The sequence below is a fragment of the Danio rerio genome, chromosome 17 (genome assembly GCF_049306965.1).
Source record: "Danio rerio strain Tuebingen ecotype United States chromosome 17, GRCz12tu, whole genome shotgun sequence".
NCBI classification, from domain to species: domain Eukaryota; kingdom Metazoa; phylum Chordata; class Actinopteri; order Cypriniformes; family Danionidae; genus Danio; species Danio rerio.
Genome location: NC_133192.1, coordinates 9,768,148 through 9,785,991, shown reverse-complemented (window position 1 = coordinate 9,785,991; position 17,844 = coordinate 9,768,148). Strand labels below are relative to the sequence as shown.

The 17,844-nt window shown below is 35.1% G+C and overlaps 1 protein-coding gene across 25 annotated transcripts in view; it reads left to right on the top strand.

Moving 5' to 3' along the window:
- Nucleotides 1-17,844, top strand: part of ctbp2a (C-terminal binding protein 2a) — a 131,342-nt gene that overhangs the window by 93,101 nt on the left and 20,397 nt on the right. For all 25 annotated transcript variants that reach the window (XM_068214450.2, XM_073927484.1, XM_073927481.1 and 22 more), the window contains 4 exons: nucleotides 5,077-5,231; nucleotides 9,107-9,251; nucleotides 11,613-11,819; nucleotides 14,134-14,348. In XM_068214450.2, the coding sequence (XP_068070551.1) occupies nucleotides 5,077-5,231; nucleotides 9,107-9,251; nucleotides 11,613-11,819; nucleotides 14,134-14,348 (722 nt within the window). The remainder of the gene's footprint in view (nucleotides 1-5,076; nucleotides 5,232-9,106; nucleotides 9,252-11,612; nucleotides 11,820-14,133; nucleotides 14,349-17,844) is intronic.

The window sequence follows — 17,844 nt, the reverse complement described above, 5'->3', positions numbered from 1 at the left end:
AATAATAACTTGACTTCTAGTTGATCATTTGGAAAAGTGGCAGAAGGTCAAATACTGCAGAAGACCTATTGGAACCCATGTGGACCCAAGAAAAATCATGGTTTGGGGTTACATTCAGTATGGGGGCGTGTGAGAGATCTGCAGATTGGATGGCAACATCAACAGGCTGAGCTATCAAGACTTTTGTGCTGCCCATTACATTACAAACCACAGCAGAGGCCAAATTGTCCAGCAGGATAGCGCTCCTTCTCATACTTCAGTCTCCACATCAAAGTTCCTGAAAGCAAAGAAGGTCAAGGTGCTCCAGGATTGGCCAGCCCAGTCACCAGACATGAACGTTATTGAGCATGCCTGGGGCAAGATGGAGGAGGAGGCATTGAAGATGAATCCAAAGAATCTTGATGAACTCTGGGAGTCCTGCAAGAACACTTTCATTGTCATTCCAGATGACTTTACTAATAAGTGATTTGAGTCATTGCAGAGATGTATGGATGCAGTCCTCTAAGCTCATGGGAGTCAGACACAATATTCATTATTTTTCCACTGAAGCATGACTATATTCTATACTGGACATTATTTCTGTTCAGTGACAAGACTTTTGTCTAAGCAAAGTCAGACTTTACTGTCCTAATTAAATAATTATAAATCAAGGCATGATCATATTTTATTTTGGTAAAATAAGCGTAATCTAGAGACTTTTGCCTTTCATATAAGCCACTTATACTAAATGATCAACTAGAAGTCAAAAAGAATAAGCAACAAGACTTTGTCAGGTCGTGTAGACTATATAGACTCTTTTAAGACTAATATAGTCTTGTGCTCCTGGAAATATCATAAAGTCTTGCATGTCAAATCATTTCTCTTACTTTTCTCATCCTAAACCCTAATTAGTAGAATCATTGCATCTTTACTTAAAGTGAAACTTGTAAATTTAACTGCTTCAAAAACTGAGACATTGCGTCTGACTACTGAGAAATTAAAGTTTTATTGAAACTCTCAGGGGCAGGGAAATATTTATGCTTTCCATTTTGCAATAAAAGGAAATGTCGGTAATTAAAACATTTAAATAGTTTGCCATTTTTAAAAAAATATATTTATATACCTAGCACAGTGATGAGCACTGTCACCTCACAGCAAGAAGGCTGCTATCAGCCAATTAGATTGAGAACCAGACATAACTATATATATATATATATTGAAGTCAGAATTATTAGACCCCATTTCAATTTTTTTCCTTTTTTTTAAATATTTCCCAAATGATGTTTAACAGAGCAAGTAAATTTTCACAGTATATCTAATAATATTTTTTTCTTCTGGAGAAAGTCTTATTTGTTTTATTTCAGCTAGAATAAAAGCAGTTTTTATTTTTTTAAACACCGTTTTATGTTCAATATTATTAGCCCCTTTAAGCATTATTTTTTCTGATAGTCTACAGAAGAAACCATTTTTATACATTGGTTTATAATTACCCTATTTACCCTAACCTGCCTAGTTAACCTAATTAACCTAGTTAAGCCTTTAAATGACACTTTAAGAAGTGTCTTGAAAAATATCTAGTCAAATATTATTAAGTGTCATCATGGCAAAGATAAAATAAATCAGCTATCATAAATAAGTTATTAAAACTATATAAAGCTGAAGTCAGTTTCAGCTGGGCCAGTTGGCATTGTTCTCCCTGTGTTGGTGTGGGTTTCCTCTGGGTGCTCTGGTTTCCCCCCCAGTCCAATCACATGCGCTACAAGTGAATTGAAGAAACTAAATTGGCAGTAGTGTATGTGTGGGTGTGTGAATGAGTGTGTATGGGTGTTTCCCAGTACTGAGTTGCAGCTGGAAGGGCATCGGCTGTGCAAAACATATGCTGGATAAGTTGTTGGTTCATTCCACTGTGGTGACCCCTGATGAATTAAGGGATTAAGCAGAAGGAAAGTAAATGAATAAATATCTATCACATTAATTGGCTTGATTCATTTATAGTAATGTGCAACTGTATAATCAAGACCTTCTTAGAACTTAGAATTCTACATCTTAGTTCATCAACCAATCAGAAATAAGCATTCAGTTTACGTTTTTTTTTTTTTTATTTGATATTTGCAGTTATGCTATAGATCAGTGGTCACCAAACTTGTTCCTGGAGGGCCGATGTCCAGCAGATTTTAGCTCCAACCCTAATTAAACACACCTGAACAAGCTAATCAAGGTCTTACTAGGTATACTTGAAACATCTAGGCAGGTGTGTTGAGGCAAGTTGGAACTAAACCCTGCAGGGACACCGGCCCTCCTGGACCGAGACTGGTGACCCCTGCTATAGAAGAATCATTTTAGGCTCCCAAAACAATCTTTCTTTTATAAAAAGTCCTTCATCTATTCAAAAAAGAGAGAATTTGATTGATCTAAAGGATCTTATAACACCATAAAGAATCCTCTTCTTTTTTTATGGAACATTCTATGGATTCTAAAGATTCTTTACGGAACCGTCCACCTTTTTGAATTAAAAATATCATAGAAATCTGACTTTGTTCCAAGGATGAGAGAAAGTCATCTGGGTTTTTCATTTTCAGCTGAATAGTCCATGCTGAGAGAAAACTGCTGAGAGACTGAGAGAAATTGTGATGGCGATAACAAATAAAAAGCCTCGCGTCTCAGAAATCGATGGTTTTTGTCAGGATCTTTTGTGCTCTGTGATCAGAGTAAATGTGGAGATGCCCATAGAGAATCGCTGGAGGATTGGACGCAGATTTCCCCCTGCCGCTCTCTGATTGGATAATTCCCCCTGCTGGCCCCTGATTGGATAATAGCCGTGTACTGCTCGAGCTCAAGCTCTGTTTGTTTAAAAATCACAGAGTTTAAGTTTGCCTTTGCTTCTCTTGTCCAAAAAAGCTTTTAGAGCAGGCTGCTTGAGCTCCCGAATTGTTTATGAGTTGGAAAATGAACAGTCGGCTCGGTTGTGTGAACATTGATTGGTTGCGAGTGTGTCCGAGTGTGTGTGTGTTCAGGTTTGCTTTGTTATTGTCCTTCATAGCTTCAGAGGAGATGTACTGTAATGCAGAATTGTAAATTACGTTGTGCCAGTAATATAACAGAATATTTATGAAAAACACCTGAACAACTAGAGCTGCACAATATATTGTTTGAGCATCGATATCGCAATGTGTGCATCAGTGTTGAGTTTATAGTTGACCAGAAACCACAGCTCAAAACACATGAGATTTGAGGAGACAAAAAAGACTAATTTTATTGAATTATTTATATGATTAAGTTATTTTACATTTGATTATTGCATTTCTGTACCTGAATACTGTAAGAAAACCATAGAGGACTGTTTATTTCACTTTAATATTTGCTCCATTGTGTTTTATTATATATTAATTGTCTATAGTCTACAGAACAAACAATCGTTATACAATGACTTGCCTAACTTCCCTAACCTGCATAGGTAACCTAATTAACCTAGTTAAGCCTTTAAATGTCACTTTAAGCTGTACAGAAGTGTCTTGAAATCCAGTAAAATATCTAGTCAAATATTATTTACTGTCATCATGGCAAAGATAAAATAAATCAGCAATTATAAATAAGTTATTAAAACTATATAATGTCGAAGTCAGAATTATCAATTAATAACCTCATGTGGAACTCTGAATCTGCATCTCATTTCGGAGTCTGCTTCTGTCCACCGGAGTTCGTATTTTGGTCACGGGCACATGCTTTTAGAGCCTTTCTGAATGAATACATGAAATATGCTGTTTTCCTCCAAGGCAACCCGGAGTGCTGAAATATAATTGGTTAAAGTGGCATTGGGCGGGTTAAAAGAACCAATAAAGACAGCCGCTCTGGCACGTAACGTACAATATCAAAGCAGAATACAGTTGAAGTCAGAATTATTAGCCCCCTGAATTATTAGCCCTCCTGTTTCTTTTTTTTCCCCAATGTCTGTTTAACGAAGAGAAGATTTTTTTTCAACACATTTCTAATAATAATAGTTTTAATAAATCATTTATAATTACTGATTTAATTTATCTTAGCTATGAAGACAATACATAATATTTGACTAGATATTTTTCAAGACACTTCTATACAGCTTAAAGTGACATTTAAAGGCTTAACTAGGTTAATTAGGTTAACTAGGCAGGTTAGGGTAATTAGGCAAGTTATTGTATAACAGTGGTTTGTTCTGTAGACTATTGAAAAAAAGGGTCTAATAATTTTGTCCTTAAAATGGTCCTTAAAATTTAAACACTGCTTTTATTGTAGCCCAAATAAAATAAAAAAGACTTTCTCCAGAAGAAAAAATATTATCAGACATACTGTAAAAATTTCTTTGCTCTGTTAAACATAATTTGGGAAATATTTAAAAAAAGAAAAATAAATTCAAAGGGGGCTAATAATTCTGAAAACTATATATATATATATATATATATATATATATATATATATATATATATATATATATATATATATATATATATATATATATTTATTTGAAAACACCTTTAGCAGCAGAAAAAAACACCATAAATCTGTATTTTTATATGTACATTTTTAAAAATATTTTAAAATATAGAATATGGAAGCCAATTAAAGTTGCAGAGACAATGAATAAAATCTTAAATACGCATGTGTGTCTGAGTGAGTGATTGAGTGAATATGTGTGCCGTGTGAGTGTGTGTTTCTATCCATCCCCCGTCTGATTTCTCCCGCTCTGATGTAGCGATGGCTCCACCATGTCATTTGTGTTTCTGTTTGATGTGTCCAGTGCTCATTTAACGCTTGCCAGACCCCCTGATCTCTCGCATCCGCTCCCGTTCCCCTCCGAGATCCCCCCACATCTCTCACACAATTATTATTTCATAATACCCTGCTTAATAATTCTGATTTGAAGTCCTTTTTTTAAGTAGACGGCGGAGAGTGTAAAAGACACGAAACGGGCGAGCAAGACACCCCCCCCCCCCCCTTTCCACACACTCCCCCCAAAGGCTATTAAATGAGCTGTAATCATCATAACTCTGGCCGAGTGCTGTAATCTGCATGACAACAGGACTGGCGGGTGTGTGTGTTTGACGTCTGCGTGTGTGTCTGCAGGTATAAGGCCTCAGATCATGAATGGCCCCATGCACCCCCGGCCGCTGGTGGCTCTGCTGGACGGGAGAGACTGTACTGTGGAGATGCCCATCCTAAAGGATTTGGCAACCGTGGCGTTTTGTGATGCACAGTCCACGCAGGAAATCCATGAGAAGGTTTGTTTTTGGCGTTAATAGCATATGAGGGGCTATTTTGGTAACATTTTAGAATACTGTTGATGTTGGTTAATGTGTTTACTTGCATGAAGAATACATTTTTTACAGTGTCTGTTAATGTTAGTGTAATGAAAATACAGTTGTTTATTGTTCACTCACGGTGCACTAACTAATGTTAACAAGCATGGATTTGGATATTAATAATGCATTAGTAAATGTTGAACTATGATTAATAAATGTATTTATTTTATTTATGTATTTATTTGGCTCGGATGTCACAATTACACTGGACAACCGAATGCTTTTGTTTTAAGTGTTTCAGCAGACTTGCTAATTCTCAACGTCTGTCCAAAGGAGGATTGACAAAATGAAAATATAATAATTTTATAAATATAATAATTGTTTTAAACACTTTTTGAGAACACTACTAAAAAATATTTATATTACTTTCTAATTTTAGGCTAACAGGTAAATCATTCCACTATTTGGCTCCCTTTACTGAGAAAACAGATTGACCAAATGAGGTCTTACACTTTGGCACTAGCAGTTAGCAGTTAGCCATTAGCAGTTGCTCGTGTGACTCTGTGAGAGGTCTGATGCCTACTGATTAGATCTGAAAACTGCATTGGAACATAATTATTTAAACATTTTAAAAACTTTTTAAGATAATTAAATTTAATAAAACTAAAATGTTAGGTTTACATTAAACATCGCAATAATGCCATCACAGAGGCTTTAAGTCCATCGTTGTGTTTAAATATCGAGTCAATAGGCTTCAAATTGATTGCTGTACAAGTATTGTTCTTCTTAGTAAATACATTAACTAAGTGTACTGTTTTGTACATGGTTGATACAGGGTTTTCATACAATTTGATTGATTCATTGATCAAATTATATTTGTTCAGAAATTCTCATTATTCAAAATGTGTCTTTTTTGTCTATATATGTTATATATTTATAATGTTGTATAAATATATAATTAGAATTCTATATATTTATAATTTTATATATTTAGATAAAATTTATCAACAGTAAATCTAATTAAAGTATTTGCCCTTTTCTGAAATATTAATTATTTTTCAAATCCAGGAGTTGACATTAACTTTTTTGATCACCAGCCACTGTGGCTAGGCAATTTCCAACATTACTAGCCATTCAGCATTTTCACTGGCCACAATTTTGTTGTTGGGAAATATATTTCATATGGATAAATTTGACTTTGGCATTCTAAAATTACTTGATTTATGTGTTATGTCTGCATGCCTTCATTAATTTAAGTTTTTTTGTGTGTGTGTGTGTTTGTCAATGAGCTTGAGCAAACGGGTTGTGGTTTCATAGTTTCGCATTGCAATTAGTTTTTATTTCACATGACTGTTTAGGGCTCAACACTAAAGATTTACCAATTTTGTCTCTGACCACACCAAACTTATTATTTCTTAGGGTTTTATTTCTTAGGCACACAGATTTTAAATAATGCGTCAAAGCAAGCAAAATATAACTGTATACACACTTTTTATTCGACAAAAATGTTCTTAAAAAACAATTGACATTTAAAATAATTATTGTCATCATGTATCTAAAACTAAGCACAGTAGTCTGTCCAGGCTAAAAGTCCCAGATCACCAATTAAAAATAGATAAATGGAGAGTCATACTCCTATTAAAGCAATGTTATTGTAAAGAATGATATTGTAAATTATTAATTAACCATATTAACAAAAATAGCTGTAAGCAAAAGGTTAACGTTTGGCCCTTTAATAATCTGTTCAAAACATGGTTAAAGCGAAAGCGGTAACCGCTGATGCTTACAAAAAATCTCGAAAGTAGCAGGACTGTGCATGCATGAGCTGATGCACCTGTTGCGTTTCCAGGCACGGTTGCTTTGTGCAAGAAAACGGGAGACGAGAGCTTTTAAACACTCATGCGCATCACTTCAGCTGTGATGCCTGACAGTGTCGTCAATGAGCGAGGATTACCTGTGTATCACCGTGCGCCTGATCATCCTCTCATTTGCTATTCATCTGCTTTCATTTGTTCGCATGAACATTTATCAGTCATGCTGCTACTTGATTCTAAGAGCACATTTGCATGCATGTTGACAAACGGTCTTAAACTAAAATTCTAATCTTTAGGGGCAAGGCAGCACTGGCAATTTAAAGATTATTGGTTATTGTTTTTTTGTTTTTTGATCGGCTACAAGGCAAACCACTGTAGTCCAATGACTTGCCTAGTTAGCATAATTACACTAGTTAAGCCTTTAAATGTCTCTTTAAGCTGAATACTAGTGTCTTGAAAAATATTCAGTCAGATATTATGTGCTGTCATCATGGCAGGAGAGAGAGAGAGAATGAATAAAGAAAGAAAAGGGAGGGAGAGAAAGAAAAACGAATGAATACGAGTGAAAGAAAGATTAAATGAACCAAAGAAAAACAAAGAAAGAGAACAAACAAGCGAAAGAAAGACATAACGAACGAAAGAAAAGGAACGAAAGAAAGGACAACGAACAAAACAAAGAGAACGAGAAAAAAGAAAGAACAAATAAAAATAGAGATCAAATAAAAGAGAGCAAGGAAAAAAAGAAACATGGAAGAACAAACAAACCATCAAAAAAAGAGAATGAAAGAGAAAGAGAATGAACAAGTGAAAGAAAATGTGAAAGAACAAGCAAAAGAAAGAGAACGAACGAAACAAAGAAAATGAACAAAAGAGAATGAACAAGAAAGAAAGAAAGAGAACGAACAAGTGAAAGAGACGGAATGAAAGAGAACAAATTAACAAAAGAAAGAGGGAAAAGCAAGAGAACAAACAAGCGAAGGAAAGACATAACGATTGAAAGAAAAGGAACAAAAGAAAGAATGAACAAAGAACAAGAAAGTAAGAACAAGAGAAAAATGAAAGAACAAAAAATAAAAAAGAGATCAAATAAAAAAAGAGAACGAGGGAAAAAAAGAGAGGAAGAACAAACAAACATAAACAAAAAAAGTATGACAGTAAAAGTTAAAGAACAAAAGAAAGAAAAAGAATGAAGGACAGAAAGAAAAAGAACGAACTAATGAAAGAGAGAGAATAAAAGAAAGAGAATGAATGGAGGAGAAGAAAGAGAACGAATGAACAAAAGAAAGAGAAAAAGAGCAAACAAGCGAAAAGTGAAAGACAATGAAAGAAAAAAGGAACAAAAGAAAGAAAGAGACGAGAGGAAAAAAAGAATGAATAAAAATAAAAAAGAGATCAAAAACGAGGGGAAAAAGAAAAAGATCAAACAGACAAAAAAGAGAATGAAAGAGAAAGTAAATAAGTGAAAGAAAGAGAAGAAACAAGCAAAATAAAGAGAAAGAACGAAACAGAAAATGAGCGAAAGAAAGAAAGAAAGAAAGAAAGAAAGAAAGAAAGAAAGAAAGAAAGAAAGAAAGAAAGAAAGAAAGAAAGAAAACAAACAGGTGAAAAAAAGACAGAATGAGAGAGAGCAAACAAAAAAAGAAAGAATGAACAAGTGAAAGAAAAAAATAAAGATAACAAGCAAAAAAAATAGAAGAAAGAGAACAAAAGAAAGAAAGAAGCATATATTTTTACAGAGACAGGCGTCATTCTTGTTTTATTGAGCCACATATCAGAGCCACTGATGCAGAAACTGTTGGACTATCAGCTCAAAATCAGGGTGTTTGCCTGTTCAGTTTATCCTTGTTTTATGGATGGTTCAGTCTAAATGAGGGCTTTGACTTTGTAGTGTTTGTAAAGCAAACATTTCTCAGTTCTCAAACTGAAAGGAAATGTACGGACATGGCAAACTCCTCAAGACAAATGCATTACACCCACATGCTCTACAGAGAAATGATGTGCGTGTCTGTGATGCTCATGATCATGTGTCTGCGTGTGCAGGTGTTGAACGAGGCGGTGGGTGCGATGATGTACCACACCATCACCCTGACCAGAGAAGACCTGGAAAAGTTCAAAGCCCTCCGGATTATCATCCGCATCGGCAGTGGATACGACAACATCGACATTAAAGCTGCCGGAGAGATGGGTGAGAGAGCCTGTTTATACTCACAATAGAGGCATTTGTACAATACAGTAAACATTTGAAAGAGTTTTGAAGAAGAAAAGATTTTCGCGATAATTGCAAGATGAAAAGGGTTTCTATGTTTGATATTAAATTCATTCGAGATGCACCAGTAGTATTTTGAATTTATATTATGTATATTGGTCAATTGCATATAGTATTATACACCCATCGGCCACTTTATTAGGTACACCTGTCCAACTGCTCGTTAACACAAGTTTCAAATCAGCCAATCACATGGCAGCAACTCAATGCATTTAGGCATGTAGTCGTGGTCTAGACGATCTGCTGCAGTTCAAACCGAGCCTCAGAATGGGGAAGAAAGGGGATTTAAGAGACTTTGAACGTGGCATGATTGTTGGTGCCAGACGGGCTGGTCTGAGTATTTCAGAAACTGCTGATCTACTGGGATTTTCACGTCCAACCATCTCTAGGGTTTACAGAGAATGGCTTGAAGAAGAGAAAATATTCAGTGAGCAACAGTTCTGTGGGTGCGAATGCCTTGTTGATGCCAGAGGTCAGATGAGAATGGCCAGACCGGTTCCAGCTGATAGAAAGGCAACAGTAACTCAAATAACCACTCGTTACAAATGAGGTCTGCAGAAGAGCATCTTTGACAGCACAACACGATCAACCTTGAGGCGGATGGGCTACAGCAGCAGGAGATCCCACCGGGCCACTCCTGTCAGCTAAGAACAGGAAACTGAGGCTACGATTCGCACAGGTTGTTAACCAAATCAGCCAGGAAAATAACTAAATGGTTTTCATTTCCCTCCAGTCTTAGTACACGATGTAACTACAAAATGTTCAAGGTTTAATTAGAAAAATGATCAAAACTTTTTGCAGAGAGGGAGAAATGCTGCTAATGGTCTAATCCAATTCAATGGTTTATGCTAAGCTAAGCTAATAGTGTTCCTACCAGACCCAGAGATCTGACTCTCTACAGAACAAACCACTGTTATATGCGGTACACTTATAGTGTGAGTGCAAAACGGGCCTGAGCCCAAAAGTGAAAGCGAGGCGTGACTTTTAAGGGACCGTTTGATATGGATTAATGAGTCATTCTTGCTGTTCAATGAACGCAAACTGTCATAGATTATTAAAGGCGCAAACTCCTCACTGCACCACACCTGCGCCTTCAGCAAACCTCCTAAATCCTGCAGCACACGAACTTTATGATTGTTTATATGCGTCAAAGGTGTATAAATAATAAATAAAAATATTTGACAGTGTGTCACGCATCCCCAACGACTAAAACAATATAACTAAAGCAATCTCCACTGTGCTGAGTGAGAGCGCTGAACGATGACGTAAAAGTGCCAAGGCCCGAATGTAATGTAAGTGTGGGCCGTCAGGGGAGACGGGAGTGGGGACAAGCGTGCTTTGGCCCGGTTCAAGGCAACTGTACATAGTGAGAGTACGCCTTTAAAGTGCAGTGAATAGAAGAGTAGAACAAATGGGTTTTTTTTTTTTGTTTTTTTTTTTACAATCCTATTTGCTGAAATAATAAAAGAAAAACTCCACCATGGTGTTATCAAGACTTGCAGAAAAAGGACAGACAGAAGAGAGAACAACGTCATAAATACTTAATTACCTGCTATATGTGTGAACCCAGCATAAAAGTGTCATTATCGCCACCTGTTGGTTCGGTCTGCCCTCAACATGCGTCACAGTGGGTCTTTGTGTTTTTGATGTGGACAGTTTCTTTTTATAAACGAAAGCAGGGAAGATCCTATTTATAAAAAATACAAGTGTACAAGCGTGGACATGGCCTGTTTGTTTTATTGTCAGAGACGTTTTAGACCAAAATAACAAATGGTTTTGTACTGTTTTGTACACATTAGACTCAGCTCTAACATTTTGTACACATTATATTTAGTTTTTTGCAAGTATGTAAAGATTTTGCTCTGAGAAAAGAAATTCTTGTTTATTACGTCTGAATCAGAGAATAGTTCCTAGCCATATCGACCAGGAAAATAGCCGTCAGTCTAAGTACACGATGTAACTACAGAATATTCAAGAATTAAATAGGAAAATTATCAGTACTCGCTCTTTTTTTTTTTTGCAGAGAGAGAGAGAGAGAGAGAGAGAGAGAGAGAGAGAGATAGAGAGAGAGATATGCTAATGGTCTAATCCGATTCAATGGTTTATGCTAAGCTAAGCTAATAGTGTTCCTGTCAGACCCAGAGATCAGAATGAATGAACTTAACAATGCTAAAACTCAACTATTTACTTGAAGGGATTAAATCGAATCCTGTTAGCATGAATCCTCTTGCTTGTGAGGAGTTCTGATGTGTGTGTGTGTTTCATGTGTTTTGTGTGCAGGTATTGCGGTGTGTAATATTCCGTCGGCTGCGGTGGAGGAGACGGCGGACTCGACGCTCTGCCACATCTTGAATCTCTACCGCAGGAACACGTGGCTGTATCAGGCCATGCGGGAAGGCACACGGGTGCAGAGCGTGGAGCAGATCAGAGAGGTGGCGTCAGGAGCCGCACGAATCAGAGGAGAGACGCTCGGACTCATCGGCTTCGGTCAGAAACAATCATACACACTGGACAATGGACTCTTTTCACATTTCCAGGTTTCTCAGTAGCAGAACTCAGGGTCATAATTGGCTAAACTTAGAGTGCGGTGAATAGGAGAGTACAACAAATCTTTTTTTTACAATCCTATTTGCTAAAATAGTAAAAGACAATCTCCACTATGGTGTTATCAAGATTTTCAGAAAATGGAAAAAAATGTGTGAGACTGATAACGGCAGCCAGAAGAGAGAACATGGTCAAATTTACTGTCCTGAACCCATAGACACTGCATTAGAAACACCTTGCATAAGCAGTAATTCATTTTTTTTTATTTGATGCAAAGATGAAATCTATGATGATGATCATATATATGCAAACTTGTTTTTAAAAATTACAATTAAAAACTTTCAAGGATTTTAGATGATGTTTAACATTAAAAGCATCATGTAAAAAGGGTCCATAATTTGCTTAAGTGTACTTACATGTAGTTAAAAAAAAATCTTTTTAAATGCTTCTCATTAATTGAAACAAATTAAAAGCATGAAACACATAAAAGGTTTACTGTGATGGCAACTTTAACTTAGACAACTCAAACCTAACTTATTATTTACAAAAATATTTTTATTATGAAAAATACTTACTGTTTGCCTTAGAAACTACTCGGTATCTACTGTGTCTACTAAACCTAAGCCAATTTAAGTACTAAAAAAATAAGAGAAAATATTCAGTGAGCAGTAGTTCTGTGGGTGCAAATGCCTTTTTGATGCCAGAGGTCAGAGGAGAAATACTTAAAATCTGGTAATGTTGTACAACTAATAATAACAACATTAATAACATTAATAATAATATAAATAATAATAATAATAATAAAAATAATAATAATATATGTGGTTAATGCTAATATTTATTTACTAAATTGCCCCCCCCCAAAAAAAAAAATAAAAATAAATAAAATATTTTAAATCTGGTAATGATGTACAACTGTTATTAATAGTAATGATGATAGTAATAATAATAATAATATGTGGTTAATGTTAAAAGTTATTAGTAATACTTACTAAAGTGAACCAAAAAAATTGAAATACTTAAGATCTGGTAATGTTGTACAACTAATAATAACAACATTAATAACAATAATAATAATAATAATAATAATAATAATATTATATGTGGTTAATGCTAATATTTATTTACTAAATTGCCCCCCCCCCCAAAAAAAAATATATATATTTTAAATCTGGTAATGATGTACAACTGTTATTAATAGTAATGATGATGATAATAATAATAATAATAATAATAATATGTGGTTAATGTTAAAAGTTATTAGTAATACTTACTAAAGTGAACCAAAAAAAAATGAAATACTTAAAATCTGGTAAATGTTGTACAACTAATAATAACAACATTAATAACAATAATATTAATAATAATAATAATATATGTGGTTAATGCTAATATTTATTTACTAAATTGCCCCCCCCCCCCCCAAAAAAAAAATAAATAAAATATTTTTAATCTGGTTATGATGTACAACTGTTATTAATAGTAATGATGATAGTAATAATAATATGTGGTTAATGTTAAAAGTTATTAGTAATACTTTCTAAAGTGAACCAAAAAAATTGAAATACTTAAAATCTGGTAATGTTGTACAACTAATAATAACAACATTAATAATAATAATAATAATAATAATATACAGTTAAAAACAGAATTATTAGTCCCCCTTTATTTTTTTTGAGAGAACTGAGAACTCTGATTCAGAAGTTTTGTTTTTTTTTAACACATTTCTAAACATAATAGTTTTAATAACTCATTTCTAATTACTGATTTATTTTGTCTTTGCCATGATGACTACATAATATTTTAATAGATATTTTTGAAGTTGAAGGCCTCGTGTGACAGGAAGTAAATAAATTCCTTTTTTTCTTTCTTGAAATCTTTGATCTGGTTGTTAACTTGCATGTCATTGAGAAATTAAACATGTATAACATTTAGAAAATTTCTCATTAAAGGAAAATGGGAACTATGAACTTTGACAACTGTACAGTAGTTGCCAGTGGGATTACCTGTATCTTAATATTGTAATGTAAAAAAATAATATGTTGAAAATGCATCCCTCTTAACAAGACTACAATAATTTCAATAATTTAAAAAACAAACTTTTGACTGATATAAAGATATGCAGAAATACTAATCAAATTATGCCACCAATTGTGTCGTCATGCAGTCCGGACGACATATAAATATTATATTTGTTTTCATATAACTTTTTAAGTTTGATTTTGTGCTCATATATGCCTCTAACTGTCTCCTGTAGGTCGATCGGGGCAGGCAGTGGCAGTTCGAGCGAAAGCGTTTGGCTTTAATGTGATCTTTTACGACCCGTATCTGCAAGACGGATTAGAGCGATCGCTGGGCGTGCAGAGAGTTTACACCTTACAGGACCTGCTGTACCAGAGCGACTGTGTGTCTCTGCACTGCAACCTGAACGAACACAACCATCACCTCATCAACGACTTCACCATCAAACAGGTAAATAATGCTGGCCACAGCGCCGTCTAGTGTCTGCAAAGACCCCTGCGCATCCTTAAAGGAATAGTTCACACAAAAGTTCTTGTGTTTGCAAATTTCCGTGCACATTTTTAAAGGGATAGTTCACCCAATAATATTCTACACCTAACATTAATATACAGTAATGTCCATTCTGTTCTTTACTATTATTCTTAAAAGGATAGTTCACCCAAAACTAGGGATGGGTATCGTTTGGGGTTATTTCATTACCTGTGCTAATTCAATATTTTTAAATGGTATCAGTGCCAAAACGGTGCCTGAACTAATACTTTTAAGCCACAAAATGATGGTGGATGACTCTAGAAAAATCTTTTATTTGACAAAATCTTTAAAAATTAATTTTAATAGAACAATATAATTAAAGATCAAAGTAAACATCAATTCATATTTTATATATTTGAATTAATTTAATATATTTCCTTTGATCATTTGTTGGTAATGTAAGATTTATTATGGTAATGCAATTTAAGATTTGCATTATGAAATTACATTAGCTTACTATTAGCCTGTGGAAAGGCTGTCATCAAAATACTGAACTCCTTTTTTCTAGGGTTGGGGCTTGTGACTATGTTTACATGGTTATCAGTAATCTAATGATTTCCTTAATCTGGATTAGACAATAATATGATCAAGGTGTTTACATGAGTTGCTTTTTGAATGTTTCTTTCATGATCCCGTCTTACATGTTATAGTACATAGATTGATTGACGTCATTGCGTCACCATGCTATGTTTCCTCCAGAGTTTCATATAATTCAGGTGTTTCATTTTTAATTTTTCGACTTAAACTGCAGTTTCACTTTCATTTAGCAACATTTTGTTCATGCCCCCATGACAAACAGGTATTTGATGCGAGCATTAGGTAAGGACTGGTGGAAGAGTGCTCTTTTAATGGAATTTGAAACAGCACGTTGAATGGAAACCAAAAACCTCCGCATTTCCCAACGAAGGTGTCTGTGTTCCTTTAAGGTTATCAAAAATCACTGTTTACATGGTAGTCTAGACCAGGGGTTTTCAAACGGTGGTCACATAGCTGCAGCTATATTTACATTGCGGTGAATCAAAACCAGTACGATTGATGGCAATAACTCAAAAACCTCTTACCCTAAAAATATCTAGTGTGTTTCCTACAAAAAGACAAAGCTGGTTATGTTCACAGCTGTCTTTCTTTTTTTTTTTTTTGCTCGACATTACAAGCACTGCTCCGTTTGAGCCCTCGCAATCTGCATTTAGCCGGCAGAGCTCGCGCAGAGTGGAGCTCTCAGTAAGGGACCGTCGGAAAAGTGCTTATTTTTTTTATTTATTTTTTTTCGTTTTTTTTGCTTTGTCCTCGGTGTTTTATTTGAAACACTACAAATTTTCTCTTAAATGAGCACAAACAGTTACTCAAGTAGTCTAATGCTTCATTATAGATCTGTGCATTCTTACATTAACACCTCTGTTATCAAACAAAACACAATGAGAGATTCATTTGCTGCTCTTCACTAAATATTTATAGTAACTTAAATCAATATGCAAATACAATAAAAGTGAAATAGATTTTATAGCTTTATTTAATTTCTGTATAGGGCATTGATTTTAACAGGCTAAACCTTTTATTTTAATGTCAATATTTTCTAATGTTTGCTGTGTATTCTATCATTTGAAGCTATTTGTTGTCCCATATTTTTTACAGCCCAACGTTGACAGATTGCTAATCAATAAATAGCTATAGTGCTATCTGTTAGTTTTAATGTCAGCTAATGTTATGGAAGGGCATAGATGTTATGGAAAATAGTAATAGTAATGAAACTACCCCATCATTCCTTCCTCAAGCAAATGTGTAAATATTAGATCTATTCAGCAATAACGTTAATTGCATTGGCATATTTATCTGACGTTTTCCCAGCTTGTAGTAGTCGATCAAACAGCTATTTCGTTTCTTATGACTACACTAGCAGTGGAATTTACTGCGATGTGACGGGGCTTGATCATAATCAAGGAGCTTGATCAAAGGTTGATCATATTCTCTTCTAAAAAAAAAAAGAAGAGTATCTTTTTCAACAAAAAAATCATCACAGTTGCAGCCAGCATCCCACAAAATGCACTTCAAACCTCATTTTGTGCATATCAAATCGCAAAATCCAAAAAGCCGCACACCATATATTTTTGACTGCTTTGAATGGATACATTTTTTTACCCATTTTTCCATATTAAAATAATATGGTGGGTCTTGAGATTGAATTACTTGCCTAGGTGTCTGAATAAAAAAGTTTGGGAATTCCTGGTCTAGACTCTAAATCAGAGCGTTGTCTAAAAAGCAGTGGTTCTCAAACTTTTTTTTATCAAGTACCATCTCAAAAAAAAATGTCTCTCCAAGTACCCACCATAATGACGAGGTAGATTAGTTAATGGAGTTTGTGTTAACCACACACAGAGACTAACTTTAATTATTCTAGCTTCAAGCATGGCAAAGTTGCTTGAGTCTATTTGTGTCCCGCGACACTTGAATCACATCCAGATTAATTAGCCTAAATCTAAGATAACAAATAACCGAAAGCCACTTTTGGTTAACAAAACAAACTTTACAAAACAAACGCTTTACAAAAAAAATAACATATCGAAACCATGCACTATTTTACACAACTACGAACACAGTTTTTAACACATTTGTGATCATTATTCTACCAATGATGCAGCATCGGGAGATTCCTGAGTTTGTAGTAACTGAAATGCCAACACAACAGTACTGGTCTGCAAAAGCGCTTCTCTAGAGCGTATCTGCTCCCAATCGCCGCTGCCGTACACCTTATTTTAAGCAGCTGATGACTAAAGTTAACATGCTGATCACATAATTCTATGCGTCAAAGGGTTAAAAGTGTATTTTCATCGCGTACCACTAGAAGGAAGCCCGCGTACAACTAGTGGTACACGTACTACAGTTTGAGAACCACTGGTCTAAATCATATTAAAATCGGAGCATTGGTGTGCCAGATGATGTCGTACGCTTTCAGAGACAGTGCATTCCTCTGCCTTTAAGTTGATTCCATGAGGCCTCAAATGTGTCATTACGTTTGACGTGTTTCCCCCCTCCACGCAACTTTTGTAAAGCATCTGCTTCACGTTGCTGTGTCTGAATCCTTGCTTGTAAAATACATTTCAGAACGCTGAGTTTAAGCAAATTTGATGAACGCAATCATGCATGTTGATCTGAAAAGAGTCGCTCTCTCTCTTTTTAGTCCCTCATTTATCAGGGGTCACCACAATGGAATGAACCACCAACTACTATAGCAAATGTTTTTATGCAGCGGATGCCCTTCCAGCTTCAACCCAGTACTGGGAAACATCCATACACTCTTATTCACACACACACACTTATACGCTACTGCCGATTCAGTTTATTTAATTCACCTATAGCGCATGTGTTTGGACTGTGGGGGAAACTGGATACCCCCAGAGGAAACACCCGCCAACACGGG